The 15445-nt window shown below is 41.2% G+C and overlaps 2 protein-coding genes across 3 annotated transcripts in view; both read left to right on the top strand.

Moving 5' to 3' along the window:
* LOC122782231 (receptor-type tyrosine-protein phosphatase epsilon-like) overlaps positions 1-1916 on the top strand; it is a 32667-nt gene extending 30751 nt beyond the window's left edge. For both annotated transcript variants that reach the window (XM_044046511.1, XM_044046512.1), the window contains 2 exons: positions 1438-1573; positions 1692-1916. In XM_044046511.1, coding sequence (XP_043902446.1) covers positions 1438-1573; positions 1692-1766 — 211 coding nt within the window. In that variant the 3' untranslated portion in view covers positions 1767-1916. The remainder of the gene's footprint in view (positions 1-1437; positions 1574-1691) is intronic.
* Positions 1917-3850: 1934 nt separating this feature from the next.
* Positions 3851-5100, top strand: gnrh3 (gonadotropin-releasing hormone 3). Its single transcript, XM_044046182.1, has 4 exons — positions 3851-3857; positions 4104-4249; positions 4448-4528; positions 4851-5100. The coding sequence occupies exons 2-4, from the start codon at positions 4112-4114 to the stop codon at positions 4902-4904; spliced, it is 273 nt and encodes a 90-aa protein (XP_043902117.1). The 5' UTR covers positions 3851-3857; positions 4104-4111; the 3' UTR covers positions 4905-5100.
* Positions 5101-15445: the final 10345 nt, after the last annotated feature.

The raw sequence follows: 15445 nt of genomic DNA, 5'->3' as shown, positions 1-15445 counted from the left end.
AATCTGAGTTTTAATGGATGCGTTTTTCTCTTTCCTCCAAAACGCCTGTTACAATAAATGGTACAGTTTGCCTCAGTAGACCGGCTGTTCTGTGCCTCAACCATTTTTGTGATCCCTTATAAAGACTTAGCTGTGAAAGCTTTGATCAGAACCTAGCTTCAGGTGAAGTGATTCTAAAGCAGCGCGCCCCTATGGGATTGATCCAATCCACTGATTCACAGTCAATTAAAACCTCTCAAAGTGAAATCTCCTCTGACTCCCACTATGATTAATCTGATAAGATGAGCTAACGACAGGAAATGGTGTCATCACTCTCTGCTATTCCTTCATCACCACTTGTCTAAGAGGGGCTTTTTAAAGCTTTTTCTCTGCCTCGGGGGAGCGGGGCTAACCCGATGCAATCCCCAACGTCTCTGCACACTTCTCTTCCACATCGCACTCTCGCTCCTCATCTCTCTCTGTGCATTTCTCTCTCTCTCCCTCTCTCCATCCCGCCATCATTGTAAACATTGACTCAGTCAAACACTGATTAGTGTTAGCGTTTGGATTAGCCTCTCTTTAAGTGAGGGTGATTATGAGTGCTATGAAACAAAGGTCACCGTTTTCTCTTGCAAACTTTTGCACCAAAAAAAAAAAAAAATGGGATTGCAAGAGTTTCAGCGAGGCGTTTTTTGTTCTTTTCTTAAAATTCTTTGTACCCGTACATGCTCTCTTGCATTTCTACAATTAGCCCTAAATTATCAGCAATGGTAATAATCAAAATCATTTCTCATGTTTGTGTAATGGTCAATACACCAGTTTGTAGAAGATATTTAGCTGGAATCATATTTTTAATGCTAATTTTCAAATTTACTGCTTTCCAATTATTTTTTTTTTAAATGAATATATCTTCTCCATATACTTTATGATTAATTCCTGACTTCCTAGAGAAGAAGCCCAATGAGTCGCCTCAAATTTGGGCACAAAAAGGTGAATTCAGCTTGTTTTTTGCCATATAAATAACAATAGTTTTTAAATAGATTTCTGAAATATTTACGTTGTATAACATTTGGTCCAATAAATGTGTAAAGCACTGTATATCAGAACGTATCGGCTTTTACATTTGTATCTTTCCAATATCCGATCCATTGATCTTGACCAGTATGTCAAAGTCAGCGCTGTGCACACTGTTGCACATAAAAGTCTCTATTTTGCTCAATTTATGCGAAAGATTTGTTATTAAATCGGAAAAAAAGTCGCCAAATTAGTGATGAATAGCGATATATTCGTCACATTGACACACTGGTGCCCTCAGTGAGTCACCTGCAAGGTTTGAATCCTGTCCAGTGAACCAGTGAGCAGTTAGCAGAATTTATAGATTGTGCAGTTCTGCAAGACATTCATACTTATATACACTCTTTATAAGTCGAAGTGTTATGTGATTTTTTTGTGTTCTAGTGCCGGCGCGGGTCGAACAGGCACCTTCATCGCCCTCAGTAATATTCTGGAGCGGGTGAAGGCGGAGGGCCTCCTGGACGTCTTTCAGACCGTCAAGAGTTTACGCATGCAGAGACCACACATGGTTCAGACTGTGGTAGGTGGAAAACAAGTTAACGTCGAACCCCGCTGTGCAGAAAACTGTCGGCTTATTCGCGTCTTTGTGTTATTGCACAAGTACAATAACACTTTTCTTTTTTCGCTTCTCTTTCCAGGAGCAATACGACTTCTGCTACAGGGTGGTTCAGGATTTTGTTGACATTTTCGCCGACTACGCCAATTTTAAATAACACACCAGATCTGCTGTCTCATTTTAGGGTCAAATTAACTTATTATGCAAATAATTTTTCTTTCTTCTTCCTGAATGTTGTTTTCTAAAAGCAATGCTCTTTTTACATTTTTGCACAGATTTAAAAAAAATAATAATAATAGTAATAAAAAATGGAAATAATTGTTGTAACATAACTATATAATATAATTTAAAGCATCTGCGCTTCAGGTGTCTTGACCTTCAAATGTCATAATGTAAACAACAGAAAAATAGGAACTAATAATTTTATGGTTTGGTCCAATAAAGTGTTTAAGAGGGAACATTCAATTTACTTGTTCCATTTTTCATTCGTACCATTGTGTGGCTGCTTTATTCTGTCTCTGACCACAATGCCTTTGGTTTATTTTACTGTAAATATTATTTGTATTTCATGCTGCTTACTTAACTTATGTCACTGCCATGAGGATAATAAATTTTATGTTTGATATATAGAATAAAAAAAACAACAACATTAATGCTTTTCCAAACAAAAAAAAAAAAAAAAAAGGAACCCCCCGCCCCCTTTCTGCGTCTGACATGTGTGGATAATATTTGTGATTTACCTTCAGTGTGTTTTTATGTGTGAATAACTCAGCAGCTGCTGCCTGGTGCGAGTTTATACGAGTGAAAAATGCAACAGGCTCATTTGGAAACGGGCAGAAAATGATATGTCCCATGTTTTGCAGCCACAAGTGTCAAAAGTGTACATATCATTTTACACACACATGTTTCGCATTTGGATAAAAAAAAACAACAACAAAAACAAAACAGTGCCATGTGGATTAGAGAGCCGTTCTAATCATGAGATCCTTGTCACCGAGTGACACCGTTTTTAGTCCAGATATTTATGTTGAATTTAGATTTTTTTTTTTATTATTTAAAGGTTACGCCGTTGTTTGTACGATCATCTCTCAAGAGTATTATATGGGTAAAATATACACATCTATAAGTTTTAGTTGAGTTTGCAGAGGAGTGAATGGAAACTGTTAATTGATGCGGCCGAACTTTGCTCGTCTCCGGGGACGATGAGATGAGATGAGATGGAAAAAAAAAAAGTCTCAAATATTGAGATGAAGTAGAACTAGTGCTCAGCCAAAATTATAAAATATGCATGCAGGCTTTTTCTTTTTCTTTTTTTTTTGTGGACATATTTTGACTGTGATAGTTAGTCTTACTTTCATATTTAAACAGGGAACATTTCAAAAGCGTGTATTTTTTATTTGTGAGGCTGCGGTGACTGTAGAGTCTTAAGTCTGGACTGTGTTTATACTGCCATTACTATTAAGTCATGAGATGGGTTTATATATATATCTATATATATATATATATATATGACACAATGATCATTTCTTCCTTTATCTATTGTACATAAACTCTCGTTGTGGTCATTACTCATCACTAAGGTTCTTTCTCTTTTTTTTTAAATGTATTGTCATGCTGATGGAATAAGACATCATAGGGATAATGACAAAGAGGCCTTGCAGCTCATGTATAAACGCACAAGCATCTTGTTTCGACGATGCTTCTGCCTTTTAAAAATCTGTATGGATTTGAAGTACTATTTGTTTGCTAAAAGCTGATACCAATAAATTATAGATGAAGGTAAATGTCAGATTGCATCTTGGCTTTTTTTTTCTTCTTCTGTTTGTCTCCCTTGATACAGCACACACACACACACACACACACACACACACACACTATTAGATTTGCTGTTTTAGCCACGCTATAACGACCGTACAGTGGGATTATTCTCAATTATTTTAAAATAAGGGTGAAGGTGTCAAGTATTTGAAGAAAAGCTCTAAAAACTGAATTAATGTTACTGTGTGTATATGTACACACTATGTGTGTATGTATATATATATATATATATGTAAAATGTTGCATGAGCTCCCATGTTGACGTCCGTATATCTGAGCACTTAGCCACCTCCATTAGTGCTATTCTGTGTCCCATTAGTGTGTCACACCTGCATAGTGGGGATTATAATCCTGACAGCAGCCTTGTGCAACACCTATAAAACCCCCTTTCCTCCGCTAATGCGCCACATGCTAACAAGGCAAACACAGAGGTGAGTGAGTGAGTGAGTCCTCGGCGAAGTTGACTTCAGCGTTCATTAAGTTACAATTGCTTCTTCTCATTAATTACTGTCCGAACATGTTGTGTATTAATGTCGGGTGATGGTTTATAACTCCCAGCATGTGTGTGTGTGTGTGTGTGTGTGTGTGACGCTGTGGAGCCGTTACAGTTTTCTTTTCTTTTATTACAAATGTGGTTTCCTCCTCCTCTTCCTCCTCCTCCTCCTCCTCCTCCACAGCAGCTCTAATGGAAACAGGCAGCAGAGTGATGGTGCAGGTGTTGTTGTTGGCGTTGGTGGGTCAGGTCACTCTGTCCCAGCACTGGTCCTATGGATGGCTACCAGGTGGAAAGAGAAGTGTGGGAGAGCTGGAGGCAACAATCAGGGTGAGCGAGTGTGTGTTTTTAATAAGTCTACAGTTTCAGGAAATGTGCCTTTATGAAATTAAACGGAAATACCTTGTCAAATCAACCTGATCCTGCACTTTTCTTTTCTTTCTTTCTTTCTTTTTTTACAGCACATACTGTAAATGCTGGGTTTGGTTTAACGTCATTCATGGTAAAAATCTCTTTTATTGTATTTAGATGATGGGCACTGGAGAAGGGCTGTCTCTTCCTGAAGAGGCGAGTGCCCAAACCCAAGAGAGACTCCGACCATACAGTGTAGTAAGTGCTTATTATACATAATTTATTACCAAATGTCTACTTCAATTGTACAATATTAATGTACACTACACCACTGTGCACCGCCGTGCTCCACAGCAGCAATGACAATATACAAAACTGCTCAGTGACTGTTTTTATTTTCCCCATTTTGCATGATTGAGCGTGCGCACGTCTAATTTTTATCTCTTCTCAGATGTGCAGCTAACTTGCTCGGAGCGGCGCGATCTGATATCGTATCCATAAATGAAGATTTTAAATATTTGTGGGATTAAATATTTAAGCGGGGCCGTTAGAACCACTAACTGAGATTTAATTTCCTCAGATTGATGGCGATTCCAGACAGTTCGACCGAAAGAAAAGGCTCCCCAACAATTAAAGAGCGACGACGACGACAACACAAACGAGTTCACGGACGAGAGAAAAGAAAGTGGAATTGAATCCTCCACAACAGCGCCCACGGGAGACCGAAAACTTCAACAAATATCACATTTACTACAAAATATTGTGTCTGTAACACTTAAATATGAATCTGCGTACAACTGTAATAAAGTTTTTCCTGAAAGGTGATGCAATTATTGCATTTTTCTTTGTCTCCCCGTCTACGTCTGGTCATTAGGGCCAAATTGATGTGTTTCTTTAAGTTGTAGAACACAGTTTAATGACTTTAAATTGATTAATGCCGTCTTTGTAGAGCGGGCGCACGACCGACAAGCATGACAAACTCGTGACACAACAATCCTCGCATGACAACAGCTGGTGATTAAGCCAATTTATTAGAAATCAATGACTTAATTGAATTTGCTGCACTTTTGCTAATTCCGCGTTCTGCCACAGCGGCCACGTGCGCACGCGATGTGGAAAATTACGCCAGCCGATTTCCGTCGCTGGCTCGTGAACGTTGATTATCCCTCAAAATTAAAGAAGACACTCATCCAAATATTTGGTCTTTGTGTGTGTGTGTGTGTGTGTGATGTCCACAGCAGCTTTCATAACTGCATTCATCCAAAACAGACAAAAGTGCCAAACTTTTCCCCCCTCCCTCCCCTCCCTCTCTGTTAAAGGAAATTGGTGTTCATTATAAAAATTGGAATTTCATATCAGGAAAGGGAAAGAATCAGCAGGGGGCATATGTTTTAAAGAGAACTCATTTTCTGGCAAAGCCCCACAGACGGAGCACCATACTAATCGCTCGGTGCATAAGGGGCCGGGATTCATGAACTGTGCTGACACCGGGGAGGGCCCGCATTGTTAGAGCGTGGTTGTAATGCACACCAATGAACCCCCGACCCACCGGCACAAGTGTGGGGAGGGAAGAAAAAAAAGAAAAAGAAAAAGGTGAACATTATAAAGCACATAGAATTAAAGAGAAATTAAAGCACATTCCATTGCACCTCCAAGAACAATGCGTGTTCATTTGTGAAACTTCGTCGCCGTCGTCGGTTTAATATTCATGGCTGCTTATTTGCATAACACAATCATTTCCTCTGACGAGGGGCGCGGAAGACTTTAGAATTCCTTTTTTTTTTTTTTTTGTTACCCTGAAACGTGTTCGACAAAGTTTCCAAAGAAGAAGAAGAAGAAGAAGGAGATGTTTGTCCGGTGCTTTTTCCCCTTTTCAAAAAGTCACCGCGGAGGGAGAGACCGTCGGTGAATTGATTTAATTCAGTTTGTACTTATCTTTATGGAGTTTTGGGTAATATTACAACACGCCCATAAAAGATAATTACGCTTTTATAACACTTCCTAAAATATGGTTTTAATTCAATTTGGTTTCACTTGTGCGAGGATAATTAATGTTTACAGATAAAGCATAAAATCCCATAAATTCCCTTTTAAATAATCCCAGAGCATTTGCTGTGAAAGCCAACTTTCTCCCTCCCAGTGTCCTCATCAAGGACCCGCCTAATTGCACGTATATCAGGACAACAAAACCTGCTGGTATCTATGTTTCCAAATTTGATTTAACCTCACTTTCTCCTTCCCAGACCCCCTGGTGGATATTCACTTTGTTTACCTCAAATTAAACTTCATATTGTTTACAGCCTCCCGGTCCCTGAACATTTTATAGCATTTTAGAATTATTTCTTTATTTATTTTTCGTAATGATTGTAGGGTTGGGGATTCATTTGAATGTTTCCCTCATCTGCATGAAAATTATATAATTAACTTTTGATTAACCAGCTCAGTTGAGTTGGTTCCCCCATGAACGGCGGTGAATAGTACCCACCGCATTTTAATGACTGTTTTCCAATTGAGTGGCGACCTTTTCATCAAAGAGCCGCAACTGGGGCTAAACAACGGTAGAAAAATAATCACGGCGGAGACAATAGCCGAGGCCGACGAGGCTAGGATGTCACCCTTAAATATAACAACAACGATGAAAGCAACCTCAGAGTTGCCGTGGCGAGGAGCCAAGCGCTTGTGCTGCTGGATGCCCCATTGTTGAAAGTGTGGAGGTCACACATCCACTGGCACACAGAGAGAAGGAAAGGACAGGAAGCCGAGAATGGCCCATTGTTACGTGTCCTTGCTCTGAGGGAATTCCATTATGAAGGGCGATACATTTTTGATTCTCTGATTTATTTATTTTTCGCCATCCGTTTGTCCTAAAAACACAGAACATATTTGGATAATGGCTCCGGGAAATTAAAAAAAAAAGAAAAGAAGGGGGTCTCAGAGCAAGCTCCATCCAAGGCTACCGCCGCATTAACACACCTGCCAATCACCCGAGCAGATGTGCAGCCGTCGAAAAGAAGCATCCTATCATATGCATAATACAGTTTTCATTTCCTCACAATTATACACTCGCTGTGCAGCATGTGCGCTTGCAGTGGGTCATGGGAAACTTTTATTGAAGCATAGTGTGTAATAAAGTCATTTTCCAGGTGCTTGTTGTGGCTCTTATTATGAACAGAATGATAATTTCCCCTGGAGGAATCAGGCGCCGCATATCAATTGAAGTTTAGCGTGGGTCTTACTACGTTCCCGCAGGCTATAGTAGAAGGCAAAGTCATCTTCAGAGAGAGTCTAAATGTCAGGGAGGTCTTCAAACACTCTCCTCCCAGAGCCTTAGTGGAGAAAGGGATCTTTGGAAGTGCTTGTGTCTTGGAATTGATGCCGTGAAGGTGGGTGAGGATGAGGGCCTAATGTAAAGCAGTTGATGTTTAAACTTAATTGAAAAACACCAAAAAAAATACTATAAGGAAGAGAGGGTCGGGGGAAGAAATGAGGATAACGTGAGTGCTCTGACTGAGCTGCGTCCTCAGGTAAGACGCCATTTGCTCTGAGCACTTCTCACTCACTCTTTTGCCATGTGCACGCGTCTCCACATGGTGACACTCTTGAGCTGCGCGCTCCGACTCCCGGGTCTCAGCGATTCCATCACTTAAGTTGCAGAAACAGTTATTCTTTTATAAATCCAACAAAGACTTCCATCAGTCATCTCAAACTCCTGCAACAAAAAAAAAAAAAATTATGAATTTATTCAGCATGCTGACTGATGGAGTTTGTCTTTATGACAAAAAAGTGTTTTGTACAATTTTGCACCAGAGCAGCACGTGGCCCTGAAAGCAAGCACAGTGTAAAAAAAAAAAACACGCTGAAATTTTTACACAAAAGCATTTCATCTGTGGAAAGCGATGAATATTTTATTTTTTTTCTTGTAGTTTAGTATTTTCAAGGTGTTCGTTTATTTCGTTCTAATTTTCCTCCCTTTTTTTTTTTTTTATCCCGGAGTGAGGCTGAAGTACAGTGAGCTATATACGTTAGCGTGTACAGTAGCATCGCAGCGAATTGGCCTTCCATCTCCTTGTTGGCTGGCAGGGAACCTTCCTGTTGTGATCCGACTTTTCTCCTTTGATCAAAGAACAGTGTTAAAGCACTGGGAGAAGGAGGTGGTATGAAATATGAATGACTACAGCTGTGTTTTGATGGATATGTCTCAAAGTATCCCAGTAAGAGACTGCTAAAGGCCAGGAAAATCTGTTTGTGTTGTGGAAATGGGCTCTTCCTCGCTTGTTTCTCTCGCAGCTTCATCTTGGGTAGCTTTTCACTTCATATTTCAGAGATCCTTTGTTAGGAAAGAGATCAACCCCTCATCCATGCATTTGTAGGGAACCGTTCTAAGAGGCCCTAGTTCATAATATGTATCATTAATGACACCATTTCCTTTGTTTGGGCTTGAAACCAATTTTTTTTTTTTTTAACAAAAGGAGCGCCTGCTATGAGAGGAGGATATTTATTATTTTTCTAGGCTAGACCCAAAGTTCTCACAGATGGAATGAGATCTTATATGAGGTGATGGAGGTTTTGTCACTAGTTATGTCTGTGATTCCATTTCCTCTCCTAAAGCCCCATCGGGGAGCTGTGACTCATTTTTTGAAGTTGGAAGTTGATACTGTGGCGTAAAACTAACGCTCCCAGCTGAATTGGGGAACTATCAGAGCTCGCACAAATCTCAGATTTTCAGAGTTAGATGAACTCATCGCTCGCATTACGCTTCTTTAATAAACAAAGATAATAAAAAGATGAGCTCGTAAAAAACGCAATCATTAGGGGAGATTGTAAAATGAAAATTGGTGCCTATAGTTCTGTTTAATACACCGCACCGGCGCTCCACCGTCTTATTAGCAATCATTTAAAGACTTCCTCCAGTCATTTAGGGCTATATTAACTAACATCCAGCCAGGACCTGTGGCAGGACAGAGTCTCTGGACTATCAGAGGTTCAAAACTTTCTGCCTGGGCTTTATTAGCCTCACTAATAGCTGAGTTCCCCAAAAAGCCAGGGTCCACCTCTGTTGGGAGGAAGGGCTCAGATCCTGTCAGAGAGGGGTCGCGCTAACCAACTGTAATCTTTAGGGTCCTCCACTCCCACTGACCTACATCTAACGCCAGTTTCATCCCCCCTGCTTACCCCCCAACCACAACCCTCTCCCTCCCCAATCTGGCGTACCCATCCCACCTCAGTCGTGCCACCCTCGGCTTCCCCTCCTGCCCCAGCGAGAGAATCCCACCACCCCTGCGCCGCGCTCGTTCCAGCCTCGTCCGCCTGGCCACAGCGAGGAGCACGCCTTATCCTGTGGTAGCGGCAATTAGCGGTGCAAAGCAAGCTGTGGAGAAGACTGGATCCCTGTCCACGTTTCAACCCCAGATCACGAGTCTCCAGCACGACTTCAAGGCAAAGCATGCAATTAGCCACAATAATGATAATGTGTTGTAGGGAAACAAAGAGAGGGTAAAACAGACTACTGGTGTGAGAGAGAGTGGGGTGCTAATAGTAGGGGGGGTTATTTGAAGGCCCTGGTGCAGACAGGAGTCCAAATCAGACTGATTATCAAACGTATGATGAATTACATTATTCCTCTAATTATCCATGCCTTTTATGTGTGAACCAACTGAGTGAATTTTGCATTCTAGACATCTCCGGTCAGTGGTCTTTGAGCAGCACACTGGGGTTACATCTTTTATTTCCTCCAAGAAAACATACAAGGAGTTACTCATGTGGCTAAGCTGATGGGAAGAGGAGAGTGATGCACTAACAATTTTCTTAGTTGACTTAATTAGATACTTTGAGAAATGTCTGGCAGTGGTACAGCGATAGGAAAAGAAAGTTGGGGGTGTGTGGGGTGTGGTGTGTGTTGGGGGTACATGGTTTGATGTTTCACTATCACAGATGTGTTGACACTGAGTCAAAACATGTTGGAAACAACCCACAAAAAAAAAAACCCAGACCACAAATAACAGCATTTCAAGTCAAGGTTGTGAGCGGATCCAGACGAGAAGCAGACTCACTCGCAGCCTCGGTTGTTGCCTCACACACACACACACACACAAAAAAAGTGCAGCACCTATTCTCTCCGCTGTGAGCAGAGACCATTCCTACAGTCTTACATCCAGAGGTTTATGGAGGATATTTTGCTGGGTGTTGTGCAAAACGAACCGTGTCCCCAGAGCAGCAGCAACTTCACCTTGGCGGAGTAATGCTGTGATATTCTGTTTATTCTTCACTCACTTCATTTTACTCAGAGGAAATCCTCTGGAGATGGCTTATCTTGGAGCTGGAACAGGTGCACTCTAATTTACTCCTATTGCTTGGGGAGCCCAGGGGCCCCTGTAGAGAAGAAAGTAGCGATGTAGCACACTCCACTGTAAAGCACAAACAGCCAGAGAAAGAGCATTTAATCGAAAGAGAAGAAAACTGTGAGCTTTGAGTGCAGCCCCTATCATTTGGATGCAGAAAATCTCTTTTTTTCCCGTGTTTTGTTTTCCTGAGGAAAAGCAGCCGTCATTTTATTTAACTTTCATTTGTTCAGCGCTGTTTACTTTGCTGGAAACTGTCATGCTACACTTGGCACAGCACCAGTTGACATGGGAGACCTGCTGTAGAACCGCTGCTTAATAAAACATTTCCTCACACCACGGCCGTTCCTGAAAATATAGGCAGCGTTTACGCGTCAGAAAGAGAAAAAAAAGCTCGAAAGTCACCTCAGATACGTGCCACTTCAGTACAAGTGTACGTAAATGCGAACGCTACGGCCTATTTGTTTTTGGTAATGCTGCACATTTTCAGCCGGGCGCGAGAATAAAAAAAAAAAGTTTGTTTCATCTCTCACCCTCATCCTCGCTTTCACCGCAAAACAGCTAAGCTTTCAACTTTGAATTTACTCTCCAATTCCTTTTCTTTAGAGAACTATGGTTTTGAAGAGTGAGGCTGGTATGTTATTTGTTCGGTATATTATAAGTCTGAATTCAGTCAGTATTTTTGTTTTGTGTTGTTCGCCTCGTGGGAATTATGCAATCAAAGCAGATGCCTCAAGCAGTCTAGAAAGCGCCCCTTGTGAATAAGAGAAAATCTTGTACACAGCATTTTTTGTATGTGTGTATGGGACAACAAAGCAAATATATGGCATTGTTCTCTGTACTACTGTGTACCCGTATGATGCACCTTCTTTTCTTTTCTTTTTTTCTTTTTTTTTAGAAAAAGGAGAAAAAACCTATAACCAGTATTCATTTTTGTTAAAGGAGAGCATTTGACTCCATTCAAATACTTGTTTTGCACAATTGATTGATTGCACGCGGGCACAAATGTCAGTGTAATTGATCCCTGCTTAAGATAATAAAGGTATCACTTTACATTAGCAGTGTACGGATACAATGTGATCTACGACGAGTCCAGTTTGCTGCTAATTCCGGAGAGCGGTGACGTGGATGAATGAGAATCTCCACAGGAAATTCTATAATACAGAGTCTCCTTTTTTGTGCTCATTCTTGTAAATGAAGCACTTTTATTAACATAAATCAATCTACTTTATTTTCTACTGAGCCTTTTTTTTTTTTTAATCTTTATTCAATTACTGTGTTTGTTCTGCACCAACATACACAAGCAAATTCCTTGAATGTCAGTACATATTAGGCAATAAAACAGATTGTGAAAACTGAAAACCTTCTAATTTCTATAGTAATTACTAATTAATAGATTAGTAATAACAAAAGAAAATGTGCATAGGCCTGAGGGAGGATGAATTTCAACTTATATTATATTTTCATGTGAAAGTAATGCTCATTAACAAGCTATTACTGTAATATTACAGAAAACGAATACAGGAAATTGCCTGATAATTAAGAGGTTGTTGCCTTCCTGTTGCTACAGTCACCAGTACAGTAACATAAAGTTACACCAAACTAAGTTTTGCAGCGTGTTCTGTTGCTATGGAATACACAAAGAGACATTTCTCACTCAGGAAAACTCAAAAAACAAACACCAGAAAGAAAAGACAAAAGCTTTGGCAGGAAAAAAAAAACACAAAAACACACAAAGACGAGTGTGAGAGAGAGAGGGAGAGAGAGCAATAGGCTACAAGGACAACACCAGAAATATCATATACACTTTTAATGAGTGTGCCTGCCCCGAGCCTCTGTTTTTAATCACCTTTCCGTGTGACATAATTTGCTGCGAGATTGTATATGCTTGAGGGACTTTCAGTTCTTGTCAACTCAAGAGCATTTGAACCAATCAATACCTGTCTATCCTGTGGCACACTCATAGTTGGCCATTAGGAAAGAGCTGCTTAAAGTAAGCTCAGCCAATACCATTAGCCCTAGCCTAAGGGCAGTTCCATGCCTTAGTCAGGGTAGGCACCTGCCCCAGTCACCCCCACCTCACCCCCATAACCCCCCTCCGCCCCTCCCCCCACCATTAAGAACCTCCCCTGAGACATCATTTGGACACATCGGCCAAAGAGCACTTCTTTATTCCCTCTCTTTTCTTTCCCTGGCTCCACCAAAAATCAATACATCTCCCCTTTTTCTTATTTTCACAATTTTGCCTCAATATTATTCTCTTCTCTGCCAGAAACCGATGGACTAGCCTTTGTGTGTGTGTGTGTGTGTCTTTTCATCTACAGTTTCCTCTGACTAATGTCTGCACACCTCATGTTTCAGAGGGGAAGAATTGGAAAATAATTAAATTGTCCAGTCGCGGTGATATCATCCATGGGGGGCGGGGTTGGTCACCTGGTGCACTGAAACGTCTTAAAAATAGCACTGTCATCTGCATTCACTTGCTCACATTCAGATTCCCTATAGGTTCCAGCATTTTTTTTATTTTAATTTTTTTTTACCCCACAGCACATTTTAATGTCATCGCGCGGCGTCACTTTGCAGCTTCAGCAAATGACCGCGTCGGCCGCCTGCGCGTACTTGTGCTTAGACGTAATCATACTTTGTTTTCGACGCTCATTGGGGGAGACATCAGCGCTTGAATATCTCGGCAGTAATGAGTGAACTTCCTCCGTGTCAGTGTTTTTCTGCTCCGTCCGTGTCATAACGCCGAACCCTAGAGAGCGGAGCGCCGTTCACGGGAATGTTTCCTGACTGCTTCTAATTTTATTGCCAGGCGATGACTCCACACAGCACAAAGTTTCGGGACAAGTGATCCAATATAGCGTCCTGGAAAGGGAGGGGGAAAAAAAAAAGAAAAAGGCCCTCAGTCTGTCAGTTATTACCCTTCCAACCCTCTATTTCCTAATAGACGCAGCGAAAGTGGGGTTCTGCCCTAAATCTTGGCCAGTGCTGTTTACGATAATAACTCTGAAGAGTGATAGCTGGTTCCGCAGCACTGGCGATTCCTGTGGCCGCCTGTATCGATCGGAAGGCCCTAATGAGCAGCAGCGGAGCTGTGGCTAATGGTGTTGTGTCTGGTGTCCGTGGTAAACGCCCACGTTGAGATTATCATTCCCAGGGGGGGACTGAGAAAGGTTTTGCCAGCCCAAGCCCTCAGGGTGCGAGCGACACACTTCAGGGGTCAAGGTAAACTATCAAATGAACAGCCAGGCCTTTTCACTCCTGCGCTTTAAGGACCAGACCATACTACACTAAAGCAAACCTCCAGTCTCTTTAATGTATATGTTTTTTTTGTGTGTGATTCCAGCACGTAAACACGAGTATGTTATGAGTCAGTAGCAGTGTTGGTCTGATATAAACTGCTGCAAAGTGGTCTCGCGTTGTGTTTCCTGTTTTATTTTGAAATAAGTGCCATTGCCTCTCGTTTCAGTGTCTGCTTCCTGTAAAGTTTCCCGCCTCTGTGATTACATGCCCCGCCCTGATGTGTTTCACCTGTTCATCGTTATCCCGCCCCTCCACCTGTGTATTTAGCCTGCGTCTGTTGCCAGTTGCTCTGGTCTGCCGACCAGTACGCATCCTTGCCCTTGTTTAAGATCTTAGCCTGTTGACTTGTTGTGTATCTGTTGTTGCTTTGTGCTTTTTTTTTGGGGAGGGAAACCTGTTTTTGAGTCCACATGCAGTGTTTGTTCAGCCTGATAGTTCTGTATATACCAGGGTATGTCGTCAGAGATCAAATCCACCTTAAAAGTCACTTTATTTCTCGCTCCATCTTAATCTAATCTCACCATACCAGTGTGTGAAGTATATGTGAGGAAGAGGAGGATGTTGAGGGAGCAAATTATTAATTTTGGGAATAAATCTGCCTCCTGTGAGAAGTCCATAGCAGACTTTGCTCGTCTTATTTACACCACTAACGCCAGTGATAATGGTGCTCAGTATTTTCTCCGTTGGTAAAAATAAGTTTGAGAACCACTGCTGTAGAACATATACAACATGGACATAGTTTACCACTTGCCAGGGTTAAGGAGGAATAAAAGGAATTATTATTCTTTAAAATGACAGCATCAGTAAAGATAGTCCTGACTAGTTAGGTTAGGGTCTCAGACTCAAATAACCTAATCAAAGGGGGCCAATCACATGAAAAAGCAACTGTTCAGAGATTGGCAGTTTTGCAGAATTTCAAAATAAAAGTGTCTGTGTTGAAATATAGTTCACAATAAAAAAAAACAACAACATTTTTGTGGTGCAAAAATGAATATATTGCTGAAGAAAACATGCATAAATAGGTCATCATAACTTAATATGAACTGGTGGGATGTAGTGGTAATACAGTATGACACATGATTGACAGCTCGTCCCGCCCAATCGGTGTCGCAGGTGACATTTGTGACCTTCCAGTTAAAAAAAACTGTCATGCGCCAGTCGATTCACAAATATCGTGAAATTCGTTTCGCAAACAGAAGATTAGATCCACTTATTTATATACGGTCTATGCTAGATAGTCAAGAAAGTTATACTGGGATCATATCAGACACTATTACTAGTTTTAACTGGATAAACTCGGTGCCCTGATGCAACCTGACTTTTATCGCTGCAGTTCTTTGTCCAATTTCTCTTCAGTAGTTGTAAAAAGCTATTACCAGTGCATTGATAGAGACTTCACAAAACGGCCTAACTGTTATTAAGAGACCTCAAATGAGACCTGGCTTGACAGACTGATAATGGCTTATTTGACTTTAGAGATCGCCCTGGCACAAACACTCTGGCCCCCTTCACGCACCCATGGCAGTCATTG

Source organism: Solea senegalensis, linkage group LG15 (assembly GCF_019176455.1).
Source record: "Solea senegalensis isolate Sse05_10M linkage group LG15, IFAPA_SoseM_1, whole genome shotgun sequence".
NCBI lineage: Eukaryota > Metazoa > Chordata > Actinopteri > Pleuronectiformes > Soleidae > Solea > Solea senegalensis.
Note: the sequence above shows the minus strand (reverse complement) of the source record. Positions and strands in the feature narration are given on the sequence as shown.

What these genes read in the sequence shown, in the direction of transcription:
- gnrh3 (XM_044046182.1), top strand. Translation starts at nt 4,112, where the DNA reads ATGGAAACAGGCAGCAGAGTGATGGTGCAGGTGTTGTTGTTGGCGTTG. An exon ending in AGCTGGAGGCAACAATCAGG is followed by an intron (nt 4,250 to 4,447) that starts GTGAGCGAGTGT and finishes TATTGTATTTAG; the next exon opens with ATGATGGGCACTGGAGAAGG. An exon ending in GACTCCGACCATACAGTGTA is followed by an intron (nt 4,529 to 4,850) that starts GTAAGTGCTTAT and finishes TAATTTCCTCAG; the next exon opens with ATTGATGGCGATTCCAGACA.